This window comes from Brachionichthys hirsutus, chromosome 9 (assembly GCF_040956055.1).
Source record: "Brachionichthys hirsutus isolate HB-005 chromosome 9, CSIRO-AGI_Bhir_v1, whole genome shotgun sequence".
In the NCBI taxonomy this organism is placed as follows: Eukaryota; Metazoa; Chordata; class Actinopteri; order Lophiiformes; family Brachionichthyidae; genus Brachionichthys; species Brachionichthys hirsutus.
The window spans coordinates 10,639,046-10,665,088 of record NC_090905.1 but is presented as its reverse complement, the minus strand read 5'-3'; the positions used below and the strand labels follow the sequence as shown (position 1 = coordinate 10,665,088).

The following is a 26,043-nucleotide window of genomic DNA, read 5'->3' as shown; positions in this document are numbered from 1 at the left end:
GGTCATAATATTGATAGAGTTAATTCACTGTTGTTAAATACATTAAAGCACGAACAGCAAATCTCTTTGGAACATTTTTTTTATGTTTATTGGATATTTGTTGTTGGCTTTTTATCGGTCTATAAAGGCGTTTACAGAACTAAAGACTGTAGTACAAGAGTTGCTTTTGTTTAGCTGTGGCGTCCTTATTGAATTTAATTTTTAGCATTTTTAGTAATTCAAAGGTCCATTGACGTTCCAGCTGCGCCTGCAGTACTATTGCGTCGCCAAGCGGTCTGATTCGGCATCGCCGCTTACAAGGAACTCGCACAATCCAACGCTGTTCCATTCGCGCTCCTGGTCCCTCGGCGGCACCCGTAGTTTCACGCTAAACTCATACGTGTATCTTCTTGCGTCCGACCGGGAAGTGTCACACCAAGCAGCCCGGAGAACAGTCGTATGAGCCGGGGGTTAAACGCTGCTCGTTTCTCCGAGACAAGTCACTGATGAATTCAAAGGAGGATGTCGTCCGACTTACCGGTAGACATGGAGCGTTACCTGCGCGATCCCGCGGTGGACAGTGAGACGGGCTTCACCTCCATCGACCAGGGAGGAGAGTGGGGTGAGAGTCCGCGTAAAGTCATCCTGAGCCAACGCTGAAGTTTACGCGCATGCTTAAGTTCGCATTTGTCAATAATGAAGTGCGGCCGTCTTTTGTATCACTCTTGTATACGGCGGCTAGGTCGTGTTTTCATCCACCAGGAAGCTAACGTCGTTAGCATTAGGTAGCTGCGCATGACGTAATCTTCTGCAATAATAAATGTGTCAGTGATTTTCCACACTTGTTTCATTAATTTTGTGATATTAAAAGGCATGTGTAGGAGGAGAGCGCAACGCTCCCTCTAAGCTGCGCTCGTGCGTAATTACGCACTGCTGATGCGGTCTTAGCGCAGCGAAAATCTCTCCGCTGCGCACAAAAACAAAATCCAACCTGAATTGAAGATAAAAGAAACACGTTTGAATTCATCATAGTTCAAAAAAGGAGTAGGGAGAAGTGGAATACTTATTTACAAAAAATGTCTACCCTATTATTCAATTTAAATAGCCAAATATTCAACATAAATACTTGCATTAATAAACCATAAAATACTATCATATATAAATAAAAAATATATATACTTATCATCCACAGTTAACTTTCCTCTTCTGTATACTTGTTTAGAAAAACAAATGTCATACCTCCTTTGAATGTTAATTTTCTCTGTTTTATTTGTTGATTTTCTCTCTTGTTTTTATGGGTTTTTTTATACTCTTGTGCACTTTGAGATTTGCTTTCAAATATAAAGTGCGTTCAACATAAAATGTATTGTTATGATATTGCTCACATTTGTCCGAGGGTCTGCTCAGGGAGTTTGTGTGTTTGAACATTGTAAAGTCATTTTAATTGCATTCTGTTTTCTTATGACGCAGACATTAGCCTGTTTGATGAGCTGGACAGCCTGGGAGATGCAGATGAGCTTCTAGAAACACTGAAACATGTTGCCTATGTGAGTCTCACAAATATGACATATTTGCAATTATTTGACCTAAAGAGTATTTTTCTTTTATCGTTACATTTGATCCCATACAGCTGCATTAAGTCAGTTTGATGAAATGTTATGGTAATGCGATCTATTATGTCACGACATGTGATACAGGAAAGCAGCAAATCAAATCACACACAATTTGTTCAGGAATAGTTTCAAGCATCTTATTGACTGACCTTTTAAACACTCCTCAGTGTTCTGAATACTGATCCACCTAATTTCTGGAATATAATAACTTAGCAAAAATACATAACTCTGAAGAAAGTAAAGTTAATTGCACGCACATTGCAATAAACGTTAAGCAGACGTTCTTTGTGTTTCTACAGGCTGCATTAAAATTATTATTTAACTATTGTTGAAACGTTTTGTTTGGTTTGTCAGGCCAGTGGGGGTCCAGACCTGGACTTTGACATTGACATACCTCCTTGGAATGCAGTAGACACCTGCAGCATCTACACAGGTACACGCATTGTAGCATGTTTGGAACATGGCTATTCCATTTCAGCGCTAGATATTCATAACTGTAATAAAAAAATGTATTTGTATGTATTTGGTATTAAGATTTAATTATAGCCGTAGATACTTGTTAGCTACACACTTTTACTACAAGCAACTTTAAATTCACACATAAGTGGAATATTTATAAATTGTGCAATATGTCTTGAAAAATAAAATGACCAAATACATCTTGAAGAGGTTCAATTTGTTTTTTCCAATGTTTGCATGCCTGCTTTATGGTGGGATTGCTAAAACAGCATGTGTAGTTTATAAATTAGGCATGTAATTATCCTTATTGATGGTGAAGTGATAAAGGAAATGCCTTCAGTGAGGAGTTTGAAATGCACAGGGATAGTACATCACAACGTTCTGCTGATGTAAATGTGAATACATTAAACATTTATGTGTCCTTGTTGTCCAGATGGCGAGGTGAGCGTGGACTCTCTGTCACCTGCCCACACCCTGAGCTCGGTCCCCTCTCCTTCCTCGGAGGAAGTACTGTCCCCTTACTCCTTACAAGTGAGCCGCTGTTTTCAACTCTTTGTCCTTCTCACTTTTCATCAGTTGACTTATATTTCCAATGCAAATTCTAAAATCCTTATTTGTTGTAAGTATTTATACACGCCCCCCTTTGGGTGGGCTGCTGTATTCATCCAGATGGTGTCCAAATACTGACAGCTGCTCCCTGCATTTGGACAGTGACACACAGACACACACACTTGGGACACTTATTAACAAAAACCTCAAACGCCTTGTCACGCCAATAATTCACTGCTCGTCTGATGTGTGCTCTGCCCCCTCGTTAAATAAAAGGTGCTGACAATTTCAAACACATTAGCATAATTTAACAGGCAGATGTTTTCACTGTGTGTCAAAACAAGGGCAAAGGTTACTACTTTGTCCAGGCACAGCATCCTGCTAACTGCGTCACCTTGACTGGATCCAAGGACACATTTGTTTATTGACTGGAGCCTTTCAGTATTTCCAAGGACACGCTGTTCGTATTTTACACCATAATATTATGAGAGGCTGGGGTGAGAAAGCAGTGGTCCCATTTCATCAGATGGAATTGTTAATGATTGATGTGCGGTAAAGACACAGCTCGCTTTTAAGAGCCAGAGTAGTTTCATAGGTTTTGTGTAACATTTCATTTGGATGACCCTGAAACCCTTCAGTTTGCTAGAAAAAGTGTAACGTCTAATGGACGTAAGTCTCCTCTGCTTCCACATCCAGGATGAAGCCCTGTCCCCTCGGTCGCAGCTCTCTCCTGTTACAGTCTTCTCAGACTCCCGCGGCTTTACTGTACTTTCACCACCAGCCAAGAAAGCTCCAAAGAGGACAAGCCAGACCGCACAAGGTGAGGCAGCCTCTGCTGCACTGCTGCTGATTCAGCTGCCATTTCTACTTCCTTCTTTGAGCAAAAAAACATGGGAGGTTTCGCGCCACCCTCTGGGCTTGCAGAATACTCAGATGGCAGGAATGGACATTTTTCAGAAATAAATGTCAATACAAATGATCTCACCTGAGATTTCTTGTTCTTCTTCCTTCCCACCCCATTCCCTGACACACAGCAGGGAAACGAGCTCAGACGGTAAAGAGACCGATTCAGACTGGCCCGAAGGTTTCTATTAAGCCAAAGCCGCTGATTACAGCCGTGCCCTTGGCTCAAGCAGCAGCTCCCCTGCAGGCCAAGACGATCATCATCCAGCCCCTGCAGGCCACCGTGCTGCCTGTGGTCAAACCAGTGCCAGTCAGCATCCAACCAGCGCACCCTCGAGGTCAGATCTCATAGTCATGCTGTTTTGCAACAGAAATGCACCGTATGGAAATGCAGACACTGTTTTCATCATCTTATTTTGTAGATCCTTTCTCTCTGCGGGTGGCATGCTGTTAGTAAAGGGGTAGGACATTTCCAAACTATTTGGTCGTCCTTTGCGCTTAGACGGTAATTTGGTTGTTTGACTAGCAGGTGGCGCTCTAACCTTAGTTTTTGTTCTCTGTCATTCAGTTCTCACTGACGTGTTGAAATAATCAGAAGTAAATCTGACATTAAAAAGTGAGTAAAAATGTAATTAAAAAAACACCCTTGGGAATCAGTTTTGAATATATGATTAAAAAAAAAAACTAGTTATATACGATATATATAAGTTGGCATCCTGTAGTTTATGCATTTCATTTCTCTTGAGTTTCATTCTTCTTGCGACGTTAAGGACTCAGGATGCAGCTTTTGCGCCGCACAGATTCCTTATTAAAACTTCCAAAGGCCTCTACACGATCAGCGCTGACGGGCTGTTTAGTGTTAGAGGTGAGGGTCGCCGGGTCAATGTGAGGGAGGGTCCCTGTCACAATCAGGGGAAGGTGGCGCTCTACTCTACTCTACTCTTTCTTCAGGTTTTTCTATATATTTTTCTCTGTCTTTCAAGCCATTGTCCATTTTGAATGCGGGCACACAAGCATGTGCACGTGCGCCCTCGCAGATAAAACGCACAGCTCTCAGCGTGGAATGTGGGTGTTTGATACCAGAGGTTTGATGCGAAGCATCTTCAAACACAGAGGCCCCTGATAAAGCTGAGGGGTTACAGTAGGTCACCAGTGGTCAGTTGTACTAAACTACCTGCAGCAGACTATTTCAACAGCCGGCTGATGCGTCATCTATCTTTTACAGAATATTAACGTGATATTTTTTTCTGTCGATGGCAAAACAAATGTGAGGTTAGAAGATAAATGGAAGCATAACAACAGACTGGGAGACGGATAATCATCGTCAACTTTAATCATATAGTAAAAATACTGTTATAGTATGGCTGAGACTATAATTAGAAAATGTCTGTTTGTGTCTCCTTGTCAGGACATCCCATAGTGCTGTCTCAGCCCAGTCAGGTGCTGCAGATACAGTCACCGCGGGCCATCACCGGCAATGTGGTTACCATGTCAACGCTCACACAGGAGAGGCCGCTCCCTGCCATGGCTCCTCCGGTGGTCTCTGTCGCACTGGGCAGCCCTTCATCGGACGACGATGTGAGTCCCGTCCACTCTCTGCCACAAACACAAGTTCCGTACCAACGGCGAGTCGAGAACTTTCAGGATCCGAATCCCTACATCTCGTAGAGGACGGCTGTCAGTCAGCGATGTCCCTGCACATTCTGCCTGTGCGTACATTACTCACTAACTGTGATTCCTTTGATAGCGATTCATCTGCTGCCAGCGGAAGAGTATTTTCCTTTTCTTTTTAGGCCTTTCACAGCTGGTCATAGAGGGTTGTCTGTGTAAGTCAGCGTATTATCTATCAGCATCTCAAGACAGAATTCATTGACATTTCACCTGTTTTGGTTTAAAGTCCAATAGTGGGGGTGTTACTCGCCGTGCACACACATCTTCTGGTTCCCTTCAATTTGGGGATTTTTTATTATAAACTCTGATGTTATAAGGCCTAACTAGTAATAAAATTGAAGATAAAATTGAGACAAAGAATCGTGTTTCGTTGCATGCGTGTACATGCATATATCTGAAGGCCTTTGTGAAGTAGCATGGGCATGCTCACACTTGTTCATATGATTTTGCTGTTGCCCTCTTAAAACAAGGGCTGGATTCCGTCCAATAAAAACTCTGATCTGATCCCTCGTGGTATTCCGTCCATGTCACAAACCGCTAGCTACCCTTCATTTCTATTTAAAACTGGAAAACACCATTGAAGTAAAAATTATATGGATTTTTAATTTATGAAAATGTATTGAAGGTGAATGTGTTTTACTTTTTTAAACACTGAAATCAAATGATAGAATTGGTCATGTCAGACTATGAAGATGCAAACGACACTCCTCTTCTGAACTATTAAGTTGATCTTCATTCAATGCCAACAAGAAGATCCAGTTCAATGATTGTTTGTAATAAAAGGATGCCTCCTCTTATTTTAATACAATTTAGAAAAGGAAACGACAACAACATTATGTAAATAAAGTGGAAGTTGGAAAATTGCTTCAGAATGACATTACTCACCCCCCTGTGAATGACAGAGGGTGTATAAATCCATGTGTTGTTGTCAAGACAACCGCAGTGATGAGATTACACGGCTAAAGTAGAACGTTAACACAAAGGCATCTTGTAGGTCTGTCTAAAGACGGATCAGGACAGGACGGAGCACTCTGTTAAGTGCAGAAGGGACTGTTTCAGCGATTGAAAGAAAATTAAGTTGAAATGTATTTCATTTTGTTGATGTTCAGTTTGAGCTCTCCTAAGAAAAGCTTCCTAACTTTCGTGCACACGGCTGTTCTTAGTTAGGTTGGGAGAGTTGGACGTTATTTCAGAAACCTGGAGCTATTTTGTTGGCCCGTGTTTCCGGAATGTTCTTTTCTCTTTGTTACTTGAATAAAATGCTAATACTGTTTCTGCTTTTCTGAACTGTCAGAGCGATGCTGTGCCTTTCAGCGACCTCAGTGTTTTTCCACGCTTCGACCTCCAGTGCAACAGTTCTCTCTCCTCTTATGTATGTTTTTCTTCTTGCTTTGTTCTTTCTTTTTTCGTTGCCACCTCGCTCAGACGTGGCAGAGCAGTTACAAGAATACGCCAGTGTTCACGAGAGCAGCTTTTTTAATTAGGGAGGGAAGCATGCGTGTCACATTTGTGGAATGTCTCCTAAATCATCTGTGGTTATAGTTGCATGTCAAAAAAAAAATGAATTCATATGTTCAGTTTTTTATCATCTGATGGCAATAATCGTTACTCTGACAGAGAAACACAAGTCATGGTTAATGTCAGCTTCACCAATCGGCTCCATTTCTTTTTAACACTAACAATGTTTCCGTCAGATGTTTGGTATGACTAACCTCAACTTAACTTTCACAACTGGTTGTGGATCATGAATAGCAATGGTTGACCTCTGACTGTAATAATAGTCAGCTTTGAAAAGGCCCTGAGAGGAACTTGGCCGTTTTTCAAGGGCAAAATTAACCAAACACTTTTCACACCAGCACTTGAGTCAAACGTACAAAGGATTCCACACCCCCACGGGCCAAAACAAACGTGCCTCTCAGCCATTTGTAAAGCCAACCAGGTCAATAAAGTTACAATAGGTTATTAAGTGGGAGGGCTTATTCACGGTAATTGTGAGGGGAAATAAGATGTTGTGATTGGAGCTGAGATCTCCTTTTAATTCCTAAAAATGAAACGGCCTGTTTCATTTTTAATATTAGATCAGCTATTCCCTTTTAATTCATTTCAACTCTTTCGATCGACTACATTTAGCGTTCTTTTTGTGTGTTTTCTTATGCATTGATATTGTACCTATGCTGTTGCCTTTAGCTTGATTTTCTTTATTTTCACATTCATTTGAAACACTTGTTTCTGTGACCCCACCGAGAAACTCTTGATGCGCGTCATGCTGTGTGTGGTGCTCGTGTTTGGGCCTGCTGCATCTGTGTTCACTTTTTAACCACCCTGTGGTTTGGCTATCCCACGGCAGTGGAAGGGTGCACGTGCATGAAATGCACGTTGGAGATGGAACATTAATGTCAGCTGTTCATGTAGATCACTGTGCTGTCCTTTCACACTGTAGTTAACCTACATAAGCCTGGGTGTGTAACGGCGGCTCACAGATAACAGGCTTCAGACAGGTGTGTAACATGACAGCTGTAAACATCCATCAGGGATTGGGTTACTGCAAATACACAAGTGTGTGTGTGTGTTTTGTAGGCTGGAAAATAGACCATCCTGGGATTGTATAATCATATTACAACAAGTGATGGATTGACAGAAGAAGACCCTGCAAAGCATTGTGGGATGCTTTCCTCTCCTGGGACTGGTCAGCTGCTATAAAGAGAAACAGCTTTGTGAGGGACTTGTGATTGAAACCATCTCGGCTCAGAAACAAGACATTCGGTTGTTCAGGATTCATCAATGTCGATCCTCCGTTTTAAAAATCTGAATCATTCCAGTACTCTTGACTTTCTTCTTGTGCTTTTGTCTCAGAGTCTGGTTGTTTTTGTCCGAAGCACTGACTTTTATTACGGAACTGGATGTCGGCTCCACGGCTGCATCGTTTTGTATTTCAGACTCAAACTTCAAAGTGGCAGTTCTGTCACAATAGAGTTCTCTTTGCATGCTACTGGAAAGAATGCAGTTTTAAAGGCACTTTGAGCATCATCTCCAACCAGGAGCTTTGTTCATTTACGAGATTGTCTTGTAAACATACCAGGTTTGCCACTAACGGTCCTGAACACCACAGTGGCAAAACAGCTGCAAGACATCAGCCAACTGGAACTACATGCTCCCTTCCTTTTGCTCTGTGTCTCCGTGTGAACAGTGCTGAATGCAGTTTCAGCACAGCAACAGGTGTATTTTTAAATGCAGATATACATGTAGATAAATGAATACATATTTAAGGGATATGCAACACTATGTGGCTCCTGCAATGCAATGATAGGTCAGCGCATTATTCTACTCTTCTTCTGCTGTAACCCTTAGATACTGAAAGGACGTGTAGACACCTCAGGAGCAGCGACTGTTTGCACCAGTCAGGTTTCCATCTGTTGAAGGGAGGCGAATTGAGGAAACGAAAACATTTTGCCTTCATCCTCAGCCTCATGCTGGTGGTGATTTGTTCCCCTTGCTCTCCACGCCACTGGTAACTGCTTATTTGCAGCGTTCCCAGGCTTGGGATAGTGGCACTGCTCCCAGATCTGGACTGGGAGACCGGGGGGGGGGGGGGTTCTCAGGAGACAGAATACAAATACAGGGCTCCAAATAACTTAATCACCAGTGGGACTAGTAACTCCAGGGTCTTAGAGGCGAGTCCTGATGTTTGCATATGGAGAGGGGCAGTGGGTGGGTTGCTGTGGGGGGGCGTTTGGTGCATGAAGGTGTTTGGATCATCACCACAGCTGCTGGCCATATTCATTTGCTATCGGTTATAATCAAGATCATTTCTATTTGTGTGCAAAGCTTTGTTTTGTTTCGAGTGGAATAAATCTCATTGGCTAATCCTTATTGAAACCCATCTGCTCCTATTATTTATTTATTCATTAATGTGTTTGTTTTTTACTTTGTTTATGTTTGAATTTAAACAATAAACAGGGGATAAACATTGCAACATTTCTATGCAAAAAAAAAAAAATGCTGATTATAGTCTATTGACGACTGTTTTTTTTTGATCATTGCCGTCGTCTGCCATATGCTGCGTCTCTGTGTTTATGTGTTTCAGACGTGAATCCATTTTCAAAGCATGACACACTCTATAAACACCCCCCCCCCATGCATAACAGAGGCATGGCACATGACCTCTGGACTTCTCAGAGGATGCTAGTGTAAACATTTCCACCCAGAATCTCAATCACGTGCACCTGAGGGCCATCTTAAAGGGACGATTTGTTGCGGAGGTGTCGTTAACCTTACGACACAGCTTTACAATGTTTATTATTCAGTCTCTGTTCTAAACCGGAGCACCGGGGTTTTCCCTCTTAGTATGACACAGTCGACTCTCTGCATCGGCATATGCTGCATAGTATAGTATATTTATCAAATATGGAATGTGCAGACCGTGCTAATTATGAACACTAATTGTCTTTTTGACATTTGTTTGGTTGGTTTCACCAAAAAACGATTGCACTTTTTTTTTTTTTTTACACCACTGAGCTTTTACATAAACAAAATGTCACACTAGCGAGTGGAACTTATGATATACAACCCAGTAGGCGACTAATCAAGCCTTCTAATTGCATCTGTGATACATCCACGTGTGATGAAAGACATGACTTGTCGCAAGGAATAAATCAAGCCTCTGCCTCTGTCCTTGTCCCCGTGTTGCTCCAGTCGAAGATAGCCCAGAAGCAGCAGCGCATGATCAAGAATCGGGAGTCGGCGTCACTCTCTCGGAAAAAGAAGAAGGAGTACTTGCTGTCTCTGGAAGGTCGCCTGAAAGTGGCTCTGTCTGAGAATGAGGTTCTGAAGTTTGAGAACGGTCATCTCAAGCGACAGCTGGAGGGTCTGCTGTGCGAGGTGAGAGGCTAGAAGCCGTGTCCACGCGGCCTACGCTGCAAACTTTGGCTCTGCATACTGAGAAAATTCAAATGCAAGCCCTGAGAATGAATTCTCCTTCCTTTCCTGCAGAACACAACACTAAATGCAAAGGCCCCCAAAAGAAGAGCTGTGTGTCTCTTTGCCGTTTTGGTGTTCCTTCTGCTTAATGTCGGACCGATGGGGTGAGCATATGATCCACAAGTTCTAACAGTGGAGCTCCCGCTGCATGTCTTTAAGGATATGTGTCTATTTAAGAGTTTAGAATGAGAATAATGTAGTCTGGCGTTTCATGGACGGTGCAAACTGCTGACTAAGAGTTCGTCCCTGCCAAGTGTTTCTTGTGCGTTTGTTCCATTTCTCTGTTGTTGCTGCCAGAGTTGATGGAACTGTGAGACTGGTGAACGGGTGTGTGAGTCTCAGGGCTCGGGGACAGCGGAGGAAATCAAACATTTACCACTGGCGAGTGTAAAGAGAAAATCATTTCAGGATGCTAAAGTATCAAACATTTGCTCATTTTTAACCCCGTATTAGTATTATTTATTCTGGTGTTAAATGAAGATAAGTCCTGTGATACTGACCCGTGGAAAGTTTGCTGATTCCACCCAGTTTGGCAGATGGAGAGATTGTGCAATTCCACAAGCAGAGATTTCTTCTCCAACCGCAATGATCAGTTCTCACGTTTTAAAAAATGTTTCTTCCCTCGCGGGAATAACTTTCTCTATGAAGATGCAAGCATCGACTTGTTGTCTTTGAAAATCGACGTGTTCCCGGGAACGCGTTCTCACGGTCGTCCCCTACAGCGTTAAGATCACAGTTTCTTTTAGTCCCGTGAAAGAATGAGCTTTTTGTGACTTCAGTGGTGTTCACAGTGACTTAAGTGTGTGGCGGAACCTGCGCTCACTTCTGTGTGTTTCGTGTCAGCGTTCTCCTTTGGAATGTGAAATATGCCTGCTTGAGAGGTCAGATCCCTTTGAGAAGGAAAGAACCACCCAGTGATAGAGGCTGGACATTTTTGCAAGTGTGCGCCCCACTGTGCTTTGGGGTTATTAAGTATAGGTTACAGATGAGATTCTACTTGTTGCTAAAAAGGCAGAAGGCCTTTGGAATCCAGCAGTCATTGTCAGTCCAGGACCAAATCTTCCTTTTCAGTTTGTTTCCCTCTGTCCTGATGCGCTGGACTGCGTCCACCTCTTTCTTCCTCATCTCACCTGTCTTCTGTTTATTCAGTCTGTTTCAGGGCAGCTCTAAGCAGGACGTTTATTCCACACATCAAAGCGGCCGACACCTGCTGGATTTCTCCTCCGAAGCAGAAACCGAGGTTGAGATGGGCCCTGATCTGCTCCGCAGTGGCCCCTCTGAGATTGCAGACAGGTAATGAACTCAACACACACACACACACGTCAAAACGCGACTCCATGTCGCTGGGTTGGGACGCACCTGTTCCTGGGCTCGGTCTGGGCTGGTAAAGCTCATGACTGTGTGTGTGTGTGAGCACGCCTGCTCAGCCTGGACGCCTGTGTTTCAGGCCTCTCATACGTTGGCTGGCCGTTAAGCTTTGAGTAACAAGGTGGGTAATTAGGGTCAGACCTTGTTTGACATCCAGATTTATTTTGCAGTAACAGTTTGTTTGTCTAAAGGGTTATATGTTTTCTTTTCTTTTATAAAAATACAGCAGGGGCCCCGCAGTCTCACTTGTAAATTATAAAAATAACATTCTTGTTTGGTATATTACCTGGACACCCCCCCCCCCCCCCGTGTCCTGGAAATGTTTTGCATGGTGGTCACAGCATCTAAATTCTGTGTGACACTGTCAGCCTGTGTTTTGTCAGATCTGTGTTCCATGTTAATGCAAACCACTCAGATGTAGTATCGTGTTCCCTTGTCACACGTAGGAACACATTAGCTTTTACAAAGAGGACGAATTTATGAAGAAAGGTTACTGTGTGTGTGTGTGGGGGGGGCACTCACACAGCAATGACTTATCTGCTCACCTCCATGGAGGTGATAGATTTGATCTGGATTTTCATCAAATGTGATGGAGGTGTAAGGCAAATAGAATCCATGCAACTTTCACCTTGTTCCAGATTAAGGGTTTGGATAAACATTGTTTTTTTTTTTTTTTAAATTCTTCAACATAATGAGAGGCTTTTTTCCACTATTTCCATCTATTAAGCAAAGATGACTTTGATTAAGTTAATAGAATGTTTGAACGTGTATTAAGGAAGAACCTGTTACATTTTAAATGAGTGTAAATTTGCTTCTCTCTTGAATATTTCTAGCTTTGGAATAAATCTTCAAATTTGAAGTGCATCAAGCTAAAAGGCCTCAACCGGGAATTTCTGTCACTTCCGCGAGGAGATGGGCTCTGTTCAGTGTTTTTATTATTTAACTCTCACAAAGTGGCAAATTAATTTAAAAGTTGAAAGTGCAGGACATTTGCCACGCAATGGAACTGTTGAATTCTGCAGTAAATACGGATAATCAGGTGGATCCATGATTTTTGTTCTCACTTTCTTTAAAAGAACTCTTTCGGTGACTCACATTGGCATTTGGGTTTAATTGGGATTGTTCGTGGAGGCATACGCTTTCACCCTGTGCCCTCCCAGTTCCATCTGTGTTACTCATTATCAGACTGAATGCAGTTGTTCAGTTCCCTAAAGTCACGTTTGATCGGTTGGAGCGTGATTTAAAGGGGCGTGTGGGGATGTATTGTTTCAGAATCCCTGCACTGCATTAAGGCATGAAAACTCTGACAGCTTAAACTCAGGGCAGATAAAACATATTCATATCCAGTGAAATTGAAAACATAACTGTCCCCATATTTATGTCATACTTTCTTTCTCTTGGTGTAACATTCCTTCGCAGTGTTCAGAACGCTCTGGCTGTTTCTCCTTCATTGAGCTCCTTGTTGGCTTTCAGTTTGCTTTCATAGATTTTCATAATGAAAGTCTTGTCGAATTGAGGGTATCTTCGACGGCCTTGTACCGTTAAGCGCTCTTCGCATCATGTAACACCCGCTGTCTGCTTGTGTTGCAGATTTGAGGACAAAGCCCTGATGTTGGTAAAAGATCCCATCTTCCTCAAACCGCCTCCTTCCTGTCAGCCTCCTATAAACAGGACAAAGTGCTTAGAGTAAGGGATGAACTCTTTAATGCGAAGGCCTACGTTTGCATAAGATCACCTCAGGTGTTAGCAAAGTTCGGGAAACGTCTGACACTGGTTGGTTGGCAGGTTGGCCTATGAACTGCGGGGTTGGGTCCACCGCCATGAAGTGCAGCAGACCAAATCCAGGCACACGAGTAACAGCAACCACAAACGCTCCAGGACCATTCTGGTAAGTCACAGCAGCGGGTTCTGACCAAACGAAAAACATGTCAAATGGGCCGCGTGAAATTTAAAGTGATGTAAAGTGTTTGCAATCTACGAGTGCAGATTAAACATTGCTTGTATTTTAGGCTATACATTTTAGCATAAAGGATTTCTTGACGGAACAAAGCCTCTCCTTCACCACTGTTTCACCTACTTTTACACCTCCCCTTATTCTGCACCTCATTTCTCCTTATTGGGGTGAGTTTAATCCGGCAGTCCTGAGAAAGTCAACACATTACTCAGAGGGGAGCTGCAGGATTAGTGCCCCCTGCCTATTTTTCCATATCGCCCCCCCCAAATGTGTCACGGTAATTCTAATCCACTAGGAGCTGCAGAGTGCGCTTATACCCATTCTTCATTTTACTATAAATAGAAATGTAGATGTGTTTATTTCACACTAGTATTGAGCTGTTTTACACCTGCACACAAACACACACACACACACAATCCTTCTTAGTGTTTTAACATGAGAAACTTCCTAATGTTGCTCACTGTAAACATTGTAAGGTTGCACAGAAATGTGTCTGCTTGGAAAGAAATCAATACATTTGCCCAGAGTTTGCTATGGCAGTGAGAGAGTCATAGTTCTCTAATATTTCCAGAAAACTGATGACAAAGCGGCAGAGCGTGCCCAGATCGTGACTGTCCAATACACAGAATCTACTGCAGAAAAGTGAGTAAAACTTTCTGACACGTTTTCAGATTTTAGTTTGTTTCTAAAATGCCCTGTCAAATTTTACAGGCTGCTTTAATTATTCTCAGACAACTACAGGGAAAGGAACTGGTTGGTGATTGCAGAACAAATGTAGGCTGCTTATGTTGTAAAACACTAAAACCGGGGAGCTGTAATCTGCACTCTGGTGTGCTTATTGTCAGCGAGAAGCTGCAAAAAAAACCACCTGCAGATGTACCAAATGGGAAGTTTCATTGTTTTAAAGTTGGGTTTGACCAGCGGGTCTTAAAATGGAAATGTAATATGAAATACATCTATTTGCCAATTTTTATTTTATTTATTTGTTTGATCTTTAACCCCAATTATATTTTGCAATCTGACATTTTCTGATTTAGTTTAGTTTGGGCAAATTGTTTTCTTTTTTTACTTCACTGCATTATGTAGCTCACATGTGTCAAACTCAAGGCCCAGGGGCCAAATGTGGCCCTCCAAGTCATTTCTTGTAGCCCGCGAGAGCTGTGTGCAGACATTTGTTTTTGTAAAATGTTGCATCTGTCACACATCAGCCCACATTTGTTGGTTGTTCTGCAGTTCTGCCCCTCTCAACTGTGACAAAAGAGTTTTGAACAAAGTTAATGCCATAACTTGTATTGGATGATATTTTTCTTTATTTATTATTTAATATTATTTACTTGAATAAGTTTGATTATTGATTGATGGAGTAGTGTGGTTTTCATAACCTGATCAATTGAAATGATTTATAATAACAGCAATAATCTATCCATATATTTTTACAACTATTCAATTGAATATGTTTGTAACTTAAGTAGTGAACTGTTCAAATGGAAAAAATCAGCAACATGGCAACAACAATAGCAACACGCTGCAGTCAGGAAATGAATAATCGGCTGGTGGTGACTATTGAAAGTTATTTGAACTTTTTTGTTTTTTCCAGCATGTGCTGAAATGTTGATCACGGCTACATATGGAGCTCAGGATCAGCCCTGGACAGCTCCATATGTAGTCGGCTACATATGGAGCTGTCCAGTTCTGATCCTGAAAGTCCCGTCTTTTCCGCGGCATTTACTCGGTGAATGTTCTTTATCTTGCCCACTTTGGTTGGTTTTTTTGGTTTGCGCATGTCCATGACAAGACAAGGTGGTGGTTTTTTGGTTTTGCTTTGATTTTGTATTGATTATCTTTGTTCCTGCGTGATGATTGCATTTGAATGGAACTTTTCCACATTATTAGTTGTGTTAATTTATTCCCATTACAAACTTTGGTTCATACTTATGATTTTTCTCATTTACAGTATGGCTTTATCTCTAACAATTTTTAAGTTACAACCTTTTAAAAACGTGATATCAAAACTGAATATTTTATTGTAATTACTGAAGAGTTAAATAAAAAATGAAATAGTTATTTAACAGCATGTTAAGGAGTAGTTACATTTATTTTACATTAAATGACATTACATTTAGTTTCATTTTTTACTGTGTTACAGTTTACATTTGGCCTATGGAGGGCAAACATAATGCTAATGTGGCCCTTGGAGAAAATGAGTTTGATGTAGCTCATCTTTGACTGAATTACTTCCATAGTTGTTCAGCTGCTAAAACAGTTCCAGGTGTAAATCTATGAAGGCTATGAAAGATTTATAGCTACGGGAGAAAAGATGGATGTTTCACCAGTTCTTCTCTGCAGGACATCAATTCAGTGTTGAGCGTCACACGAGGGGCTTCTGGTTTTATTTAGGTGTACATCCTCCTGTCTCTGACTATCAATGCTTCAATACTTTTTTTTTTATATCCAATCTGTTAGAAAGAAGCAAATTTTCATATTTGAGAAAACAAACTAATTTGTGTGTCAAAATTCAATGAAAATTATTTTCATATAATTTTAAATCCTATATCCTATATAATTTGATTCTGCTTCTTCTGATGATTGAATGATCTAATACCAGAGCAGAAAGTGATTTAATCTGTCTCGGGGTTTAACAGATCGACGTATAAAATATCGGCGCATTGATAAAAATCTGAAGTTCAACATGTTGAAGACGTTTTTCTCGCTGCTGTTTGTCAACAGGAGTCCTGGCAGGGAGCTGCAGGTATACTACGCCCCTCGCCACACATACAGTGACTTCTTCGATGAGCTCCACCGCCGCGGCGATACGTTCTACGTCGTGTCTTTCCGCAGAGTGAGTTTCAGCTTCTCTGGTCCCTCACGCTGATTTGACAGGTTTCATTTGATCGCATGAAGTAGTAACTTGAAAGGAGATTTCTATCAATGTTTTTCCACAGATGAAGCTGCTGAGACATGATGATTTCATTTTCTGTGCCCGTTGTTTCCCCTAAACTGTCATTGAAAAGTGAGAAAATGATTGCGTAGATTACAGAGTTATTTATTTATTATGCTTAATTCTGATTTTAGTAAATCAGCTGCATCTTTACTCATTTGGTCATTTCCCCCATATTTCAGACTCTGAACCCGTTTTTCATTTTCTCTCTTGATAAGGTTTGCTTTGGACAATATATTCAGCGAAAATGAATTCCATCATGTGACACTCATCACCTCTGCATGCACTGGATATTTAAGCCTTTAAATCCTTCCTACAGCTTACTCAGCGGGGCGGGGGGGTTGAAGCCCATGGTCAAAGATCAAGACCTCTCGTCACCAAGCAAGTCACAAACGTTTGGCTCAGAGTTGACATGCTAACAACAAGAACAATGGTGAACCCAGGGGGGGTGGGGGGTTGCAGGCCAAGTCCCATCCTTCAATCTCCATTGGCTTTGTGTTGTGTGAGCGCTTAGGGTGTTTCACGGTACACGTCATGGTGCTTCTTGGAAAGAGCCTCTGTGATACATTTTCCTGCTTAGATCATTTTGATGTGAACATGTCAGGCTCATTAACTATACATTGTTTGCTTGCTCTATAAATATCATGTCTTTACCTTATAGCACAAGTTACAATTGCTTGTGTTGGCCACCAAAATGCACATTGTGTTTTTATATCAAGACGAGACAAGGACATGTTTACAACTGGAAAAAGCACAAAAGCAGATTTCCTCCAGTTGATTCATTTCCAATAGTTCTTACTTTGTCTGCATTCTCTTGACTTGCTCACATGAAACCAAAGGAAAATATCACAAGTTCAACCTTAGTCCTTAAAGGCTGACGTTAATTTGTCCTGGTTTTAATAAGTGGGAAATATCGGAGTAATCAATGATTGATAATTACGTCTTGCAGATGATTGGAGGACCAGATTACTCGGCGTGAACTTTTATTTCCTGCAGACCATTGTCAGTTTTTCTCAGTTTATTTGCATGTATTTTGTTTCCTGGGTTTCAGGGTGTGGGTGTGTGTGTGTGTGTGTTTGACAGGAAAAGGGCGTGCTTTATTTTATTTTTTTGTTACAGCCAGTATGATCTTATTACAAGACTGCCAAAGCTGTGGATTAAATTTGGAATTTGTTGAGAGTTTAAAGCCAATCCCTACCAAATTGGACTTTTGTCCCTCTCTGCAAAAAAAAAAAGATTTCATAACGGCCCTCACCGTCCGTTGAGGTCACTGTCTGCCGGCGATGGGCGTGATCGGGCTGACGTCGCAAACATCGCCGCCGATGGCTTTGAGTGTGAACCGAGGTGCGACAGTGGAAAACATTACAAGGCCAAAAATGTGAAACTGCTACGACTCTTGTCATTTTGTGGTCGTGCTGCACTTGTTGTTTCAACACCTGCGGCTTTATGTAAGCGCGCGTTGGGGTGGAGGTGGTGGAAACACTGGCTGCTTTCATTATGGAGCGTATCCCGTGAGGTTTGAGGAAAACTCGCTCGTTGTCACGGCAGCTGCAGCTGTTCTGTCAGCGTCACAAGCATGTTGGTAACATGATTTCTGTTTTCCTACTACCCTCCAAACAGTTAGCCAGATTCTGTTTAGCATTTCATGACTCCAATCTTATATCTCACGCCAAGTCCTTTGCCCTAGCTGGACATAGACGCGGTTTCTCCTCAGCTGATGCAAGATTTGAATGCCATTTTAATAAAACTCATTAGGCATTGAGAAGACAACGGGGGACACAGTTAAATGACTTAAGTCGTAGCTTTCGAATGTGTTTTTTAAACTATAGCTTAACAACCATTGTTGTGGTTGCTTGTGTGTGTCACACTTGTGTTTGCATGTTAGCATTCCTCTTCACCGCAGCACGTCTGAGGTTAGGTTAGGTTCAACTTTATTGCCATGTACAACAACTAGGCAACGGAATGCAGTTCCTAGACAGAAATGTGCAAAGGATTTACAGTTGTTATGTCTCCTTTCATTCTAGTTACCTTTTTCTTCTTGATTTCTCTTTTTGTTTCAGGATCATCTTTTGCTTCCTGCCACCCGCCACAACAAAGGAAGTCGACCTAAGATGTCTCTGGTTTTGCCAGCCATGAATATAAATGGTATGTAGTGCAGCACAGACACGACACGGGGAGTTTGGTCACTCAAAATAATGTAACAGATGAGAGGCAATCTTGCATTCAGAAAGACCCCCCCCCCCCCCCCCCCCCCCCCCACACACACACACACACTCAAGATTAGATTACTTGGGATCAAAGACACTAGAATTACTTCAGGGACCAAAAAAAGAACCCTTGTGGTGATTTGGATCCTTTCTTCATTTGCATAATCGACATTCTTGCAACGGGAGTGTCTGTTAAACAATAAAATACAAACATTTTGGAACAAAACTCTTTCTTTAACGTCTCGTTTCGCCCTTAGAGAGAGAGAAAAAAAGATGTCGATGAGATACTCCTCAGTATCTCAACACTTTACTGGGAAAAAAAAGAAAGGCCTTGGCCATTCTTTGGCAAATTTGTTCCCATGTTTCTTTTTTGAGAAATAATTTAAGTATAAATGTTTTTGATTCCGTGAGCTCATCATAGCCTTTTCCCCACGGCCCTTAAATCTGTCGTATTACTGACACGGCATGTCAAAGTCAGGTCATTTCAGTGGAAATAGTTTTCTGCAGACTAAATTATCGACGTGTCTTTATTGTTCACAAAGTCCTGCAGGACCGTGAAATGAAAGGACGCCTACTCCGATGGGATTGTATTTATGCAGGGTGTTGTTGTTGTTGGATGTTAACGCAGCATTTTTACCCCGTATATGTGTGTCTGCTGTCTTTCCCCGTTTTGCCTGTGACTACAGGCCAACAGCAGATCTGATTAGCATTTGAATCAAGACTGAGAGCAGTGAGTCAGTGGAATATGAACCTCTTACTCAGCAGGGAAGGTATGGCCGTTGGGAAATCGTTTTTATTTTTTTCCTGAGAGAGCGGTGTCAAAGAGGAAGATTGATGAAGATAAACGTCGCTCTTGGTTTGTCTTGTCAGTGAGGAATGTGAAGTGCCGTGCCGGTTTAGATTGAAATCGGTGTAAATAGTGAAATCCAAAACCTCCTTTTCAATTAAGTTTGCATTCAAAGGGGAAGATATCAGATCTAGAAAGATTATTGATGCTTTAGTCTGAAATAAGAGTCTTCAATTGATCTGATGATCCATAAAGGATGTCTGCATCTATATCATAACGGCTTCTCTTTGTTGACCTGACAGCCAAAATATCTAAAGGTCATTGGTGATCCTTCATTGGCACAGCACTCAGCCCCCCCCCCCCCCCCCCCCATCCTTCTACATTTAAATCCCCATGTCTCATGACAGGTTTCATGTAGCATTTCAAATATATGCTGTTTTAGTTTGAAACATCGACGTGATTAAGGACAAGCATACATATTTAGCTAGGTGGTACCCCCCCCCCCCCTACCCCCCCCGGGAAAAGCCGAAACACTGTCCTTTTTATGAGGCAGGATTGCTCCAAAGGAGGAGGAGGGGGGGGGGGGGTGTAATTCTTTCCAGCTCCCCGCTGCTGCTGTCCCTTTGGAATGCCTTCCTCCTCTGTTCACTAAATGGTTTTCATCTGGAGGAGATGGATCGACGGCAAAGATGGAGACTGTCTTCCGTTTCTGTCTCACTGCATGGCCACGTTTCAGGGGCGCTGTGGAAGTTACTTGACCTTGACAGCCATGGCTGTCTGAAATTGCACCTGGCTGTGCGGCGGCCCCTCATAAGGACGGGATACTGTATTTAACAATGCACTGATTGTAATAGTAGCACAGGGGTTGGAGTAATATTTTGGATATTACATCATTTTCAGGTGGATGGACTGTAGGACGTTCTATTTTTTTTTTTTTACTATGAGACTGAACTATACAAGGGCACTGCAACGGACAGGCGGCTTTCACCGGGGCCTCAGAACGCAGCTGCACTCCAGCGAAGAAGTTGGACGCCAAAACTGTCTCAGCAAACGTCCTCGGCAGGACTCTGAGGAGGTGTTTACTCGACCCAACGGTTTAACCCTTGCGTGGCAAGAGCCGGTTGAGATCATCCGTGCACAACAAATGTTTGATTATTTACTTTTATGTAAAACAGCTAAAACAAACTCTGTCAACTGCATGCATTGCACACGAGCACAATTCACTGAACTGGAAGAAGTTACAGCAAGTTAAATACATTATTTGGTTATCTAAGGTCACTTAGAAAATGTTCCCTATTAGTCCATCCCATTCAGGATCCCCAGAGGATTAATCCTAATGTTTTTACATTTCCTCCTTTACCACCATGGAATTAAGCCGTTATTGATTGCTCTTGTCCCACCTGTCCCACCTGTCTCAGCTGTCCCACTGACATTGGATATAGAGAACACGCTTTAAAGATAATCATTACGAGCATGTTTCTCTAGCATCTTTAGCATAGTAAATTCATGAATTGACTAATGGACATCCGGCGCGGCCCGGTGGCCTCACAGCAAGGAGGTTGCGGGTTGGAATCCGACTTGTGGCCTTTCTGTGAGGAGTTTGCATGTTCTCCCCGTGTCTGCGTGGGTTCTCTCCGGGTTCTCCAGCTTCCTCCCACCTCCAAAAACATGCATCTTAGGCGGGTTGGTGATGCTATATTGCCCGTAGGTGTGAGTGTGTGTGTGGCTGATTGTCTGTCTCTGTGTTGCCCTGCGATAAACTGGCGGCTTGTCCAGGGTGTACTCCGCCTCTCGCCCATTGACTGCTGAGATAAGCTCCAGCTTGGCCCGCAAGCCGATAACGGACAAAGCGGTTGGAAAATGAATGAATGAATGAACCCACGTTTGTTTTCCCTGACTGAAATTATGTCTTGGAATGTTTTTTGATTACATCAGGAATGAATTGCTTCCTTTGTGCGATACACAAAAGCTCCTGTCATGACCGTCCTCCTGAGATGCGTTCTCAGGTTTCCTCAGATGTGCGTTGTACGGCTTCGGGGTTTTATCGGCACACGCCAGCTCATGGTGTCTGGAGGATCTCCGGATTGCACCGGTAGAAGGAGGACGGCGACCACGTGGACCGTCCACTTCAAAGAGCTGCTGTTTGAAGAAGGGCCTTGTGCTTTCTGCTGCTCAGGCTGGCGGAGTAGAGTTTACATGCCTTTGTGATTTTAGGTAATCATTGGGCCTTCAGTTTAGAGTTCAGGGCTCAAAATTGCAGCGTTATTGTTTTTGTAATTATTGGTAACTTTGACAATGATTATGGGGGTATAATAATTTCATCAAGGGGTAACAGATGACCATCTCAAAACAAATGACTTGTAACTTAAACATGCACAAATCGGTCAAATAAACGATTACTTATGGTTAAATAAAGCCAACTTTTAAAGGCCGTACGAACTCTGGCACCCGGAAATCCACAGGGAGATTTCTCTAGCCAAGACTGCTGCCTCCTGGCCATCGCTGCATACAGTATCTGCTCCACATTCAAACTTGCCCTTGCTTTGCTCCTTCACGCATTCATTACTTAAGTAACTTTTCTTTACACCCATCATGATTTTGCAATATTTCCATTCATCCTCCGTCTAAGCGATGGTGATGTTAGAGCCATTTATTTTGAAGTGAACCGCAGGACAGGACCTTGAGTCGAGGGGGGGGGGGGGGGGGGAGCTTTGGAGCTCTGATCTCATCCACTTTGTGGAGCTACACAGCGAATAACTTTCCCAGTTCTGCGTCAGGCCACAAGCCCAATTTGAAGTCGACAAAGAGCAAACTCTTAACCTGGAAGATGATTTCCAGAGATGTCCGTTTAAAACGTTCTATTGTCACTGCAGGTGCAGGAGAGGAGATTTCATCAGCCGATGAAGTCATAATTTTAGCACTGCATCGACACGTGATGTAATAATAAGAACATCTGTGGAATCTTCCAGTTGCAGAAGGAGCTTTTGTATCTGTAAGCTACATTCTGATAATCTCGCAACTGCCGTCTATGGAAATGCAGCTGAAGAAGCTGATGCCTTGAGCAGGTGGCAGGAAAAAGACGACAGCTTTTAAACAACTTGCAGCCCCCTCAGGCATTTTAAAGACGTGTACAGCTCCACTTCTGGGTCATATACGAGAGCAGTCCATATGGGGAATGTTATCATCTTTCAGGCACATATAAAGGAAGCCCTGAGTTTTGAAGGTGTCTGTTAATGTAAATATGCCAAGGATCCCTCAGCATGATGTTAAAAGTATTTTTCTAACACAGACTTTTGAATGCGTGTTTAGTTTCGAGGATGTTCCTCCCCCAGATTGAGCAAATTTAGGCTTTCAGAGGCCAGAAGCCACGAACCACACCATTTGTCTCAAGTCCAGCATCTTGATCCAAGCTTGCATATCCCAAGATAAAGCCTGAGTAATTACTTTGTTGGTCAGAATGAGTCTGATATTGAACTTTGCCTTTCTGGCCTTGTACACCATCTGCACTGAGTTCAGTCTCTGAGGTCTGTCCACACACAATAGCCTGACTCATCTGCATCAATCACTTCCTGTCCTGTAATTGTGCCAAAGAATCTTCTCTTTTCTGAACTCACCAAGAGACTTAAAGGATCCTGATCTGATTGCTGTGTCAGTTTGCTTTATCTTGTCCGATTCGTGTGTCCTGCTCTTGTTTTGAGCTGCTTCGTTCATCTCTATCAAGGAGAAATACAGCCTGTGACTCTCATCCCGACTCCACCTGTTATCTGACCTGATCTTACTACTACTTCTCGCTTTGACATGCAGGCGGCATCAAAAGATGCCTATGACAGTGGCCAGCAGGCCCCCCACCTTCTACAGGTCTGAAACTGTCGGCAGGTCTCCAAACTCTCCGTGGGATGTTGTCCCTCCAGCTGGTGTTTACAATGACTCTTATCATGCGAGTGTCGGAATCATCTCGGGACTTCTCAGCGGTGGCATTCATTGCCCAGCTCTCGGTATGGCTTCTACGGCTGACCTTGAAAACCTAAAGTTCCCGTCTTATTTTGGACTTCCAGACCTTCTTCATATCATTCAGGGCTTTCCAGGCCAGAGCGGCCTTAGCCCCCCCCCCGCGATTGCCTTGAACCCTAACCCAAACCTTTATGCTCCCAAAATATGTTTGTCATCTCTTTCTGAAAACAAAATGCGACAGCAGTCCATATGGGTGATGATAAATCATCTTTTGAGAGACCTATATGTGATAAAAGCTTGAGTACAACAAACACATAAATGGATTCCGAACAAAAATGTATTTATTGATGCGTCAACAACTTAAAATCTTCTGCTTCCTCTTCTGTCGTTACAGAAAGCATCATAAGGGACAAAGACTATGAGGTGATGATGCAGATTGACTGTGAGGTAACAGATACCAGGATCCTCCACATCAGGTCCTCCACCGTTCCACCCTTGCTCCGGGTCAACGACACTGACCGGTTCTACCAGCACTCGCAGACGGACAACCAGGCAACCCCCCCTGTCGGTGTGCTAATGGGCTCTGCTTGATTTCCCCTGAAGGCGGCTGTATTTATAACAAAATCTATGAAGACAAACAGACCTCACATTTTTTTACGTGATAATGCTTATTTAAAATCTAGTGTCCATTGACTTCATAACTGTGATATAAATTTAAATAAAATTGAGTCATTGCCTTAGAAGAGAAGTTCCAACTGTCAGCATCAGAGCTGATATATTAGGTTAGCGCCTTATGTTGCAGCCCTGACTTCTCCCTGTATCCCCAAACACTCCACCCAAGGCTAATTGCTTATTGGTAGGGACGAAGCATTGAGCCCTGAGTCACCCCATCCTAACACAAATATTTTTTTACTCTCCTTTAGTCTGCTGTTTTACATTTAAGTCCGAGCAGCAAGGTTCCAAACAAACCGGCTTAAGGCAGGTGATTTGTGAAGAAAACCGCCATGTTGCCGACTGGTTTCCATTAATCTCAAGACTTTGAGTGTCGTGTTTGAGCTTTGTACTGATGAAGAAGTGTCAGGAGGTTGACGAGCTCCTGTCAAGGTTTAATCGTTTTTAGTTCCATATCTGTCTGATTATGCTTTGTTGGTACTTGTTTATGCTAATTGACTTCAGAAATTAAAATGTAAATATAAAATAATAAGTAGTGGAATTTTGGAAAGAAGTACCGTATGTCATGAATCTGAGTGGTCTGGAGATTTGTTTGGTGTCAGAATTCTGGGTGGAGCTTCTGTCGCAGAAACATTTATCTTTATCAAATGTGAAACCTGAACTTTTGATGAACTGTTGATCTAAAAAGAGCGATAACACTGGTGAAAAACACTTTCAGTCCTGACTTTCTCACCCATTGGCTAAACTGCACTTTTATTTGGGGCGCTTAAGCCTATATTAAACTTTCAACTGGGGGGATTATTTTATTTTATGTGAATTATCTGCACCTAATTTGTTTTATTTATATTTTGCACTGAATCCAGAATTCTGAAAAAAAACAGTTATGGGTTTAAATGCCGGCTTAGAAAGTAATGTGTAAGATATTTTTTACTACATATTATGCATAAAATGATTAGGAAATCAGATGTTATGTATCATCAAATTTGGGTTTAATACTTCTGTGGGTGCTTTATTTTTTGTTTTTTTTCTGTGATTGTGCAGGAGATGTTGGCGTGACGGATCCCAGTAAATGTTGGTCAGCTGTTTTGCCTGTGTTTTCTTAGAGCAGGTCATTTGTGTGTGTTGTGTTTCAAAAATGATTCATTCATTGCAATGCTGTCACATAAAAACAATACTGATTGAAAGGACAATGCAAAAGGAGAGTTAAGAACTTTTTAGGGGTTTTTTGTATTCTATTGTGCATAAACCACAATAAACACTTGGTTTTCTGTAATTATAGGCATTTGTGTGCATCATTTGGGCTGTTGGGGGAAATCCTGTAGGTAACTGCACTCTTATTTATTTTTTTTAGTCATAGTGGTCTGTTGCTGTGGATCCCCCCCCCCCCCCCCCCCACACACAATAACACAATTTACATCCAATAACAGTAAATTAGAGGCTTGACTCTTCAAATCTTTTTTCACCACAAAGTGAGGAGGGTGGATGCAGGACTCTGCTCCATCCACCCGTCTGTCTCCTTTCTTTTCTGGAGCAAAAATCCACAGAGCTTTGAAGCTCATTCTGGCGTTTGGCTTTGTTAACGGAGCACAACTCAAAAACGCTTTAATATTTGTAATAACTTTCTACACACAATAGTGAAGTACTAAAGTGGTACTGTATTAAATATGAAGCTGAATATTTTAAATGAAATACACTTATCTCCTGTAAAGTTTAGAGGTTTCTTTTGGATTTGGGGTATTTTATGAATTTTTACATTTAAATTTTCTCAGATATGAAACTAACAAGACTTGCGATAAACAAAGACAACGTCAATTGTCTTCACTGAAGATAACCTTTCAGGAGATATTGAGTATTTTCTTGTCCTTTCTTTTCCATCTGAAGCCACTTTAACCACTGCTAGTGTTTTCAAAATTCCCAGTCTTTTCAGAACAGCCTATATGATGAAAACCAGCAACACGTCTGACGCTACTATGAAGAAGACCTGTGGAACGAGTTGCATAGAAAGTTTTAATACA

The 26,043-nt window shown here is 42.2% G+C and overlaps 1 protein-coding gene across 1 annotated transcript; it reads left to right on the top strand.

The window, feature by feature from the left end:
• Window positions 1–421: 421 nt before the first annotated feature.
• atf6 (activating transcription factor 6) lies at window positions 422–25,293 on the top strand. Its single transcript, XM_068743250.1, has 16 exons — window positions 422–601; window positions 1,450–1,526; window positions 1,947–2,025; window positions 2,485–2,582; window positions 3,297–3,420; window positions 3,638–3,841; window positions 4,912–5,081; window positions 9,867–10,052; window positions 10,164–10,255; window positions 11,301–11,444; window positions 13,110–13,205; window positions 13,305–13,407; window positions 14,045–14,115; window positions 16,201–16,312; window positions 18,472–18,556; window positions 23,751–25,293. The coding sequence occupies exons 1-16, from the start codon at window positions 502–504 to the stop codon at window positions 23,945–23,947; spliced, it is 1,938 nt and encodes a 645-aa protein (XP_068599351.1). The 5' UTR covers window positions 422–501; the 3' UTR covers window positions 23,948–25,293.
• Window positions 25,294–26,043: the final 750 nt, after the last annotated feature.

What these genes read in the sequence shown, in the direction of transcription:
- atf6 (XM_068743250.1), top strand. Translation starts at nt 502, where the DNA reads ATGTCGTCCGACTTACCGGTAGACATGGAGCGTTACCTGCGCGATCCC. An exon ending in GACAAGCCAGACCGCACAAG is followed by an intron (nt 3,421 to 3,637) that starts GTGAGGCAGCCT and finishes GACACACAGCAG; the next exon opens with GGAAACGAGCTCAGACGGTA. An exon ending in CCAACCAGCGCACCCTCGAG is followed by an intron (nt 3,842 to 4,911) that starts GTCAGATCTCAT and finishes TCTCCTTGTCAG; the next exon opens with GACATCCCATAGTGCTGTCT.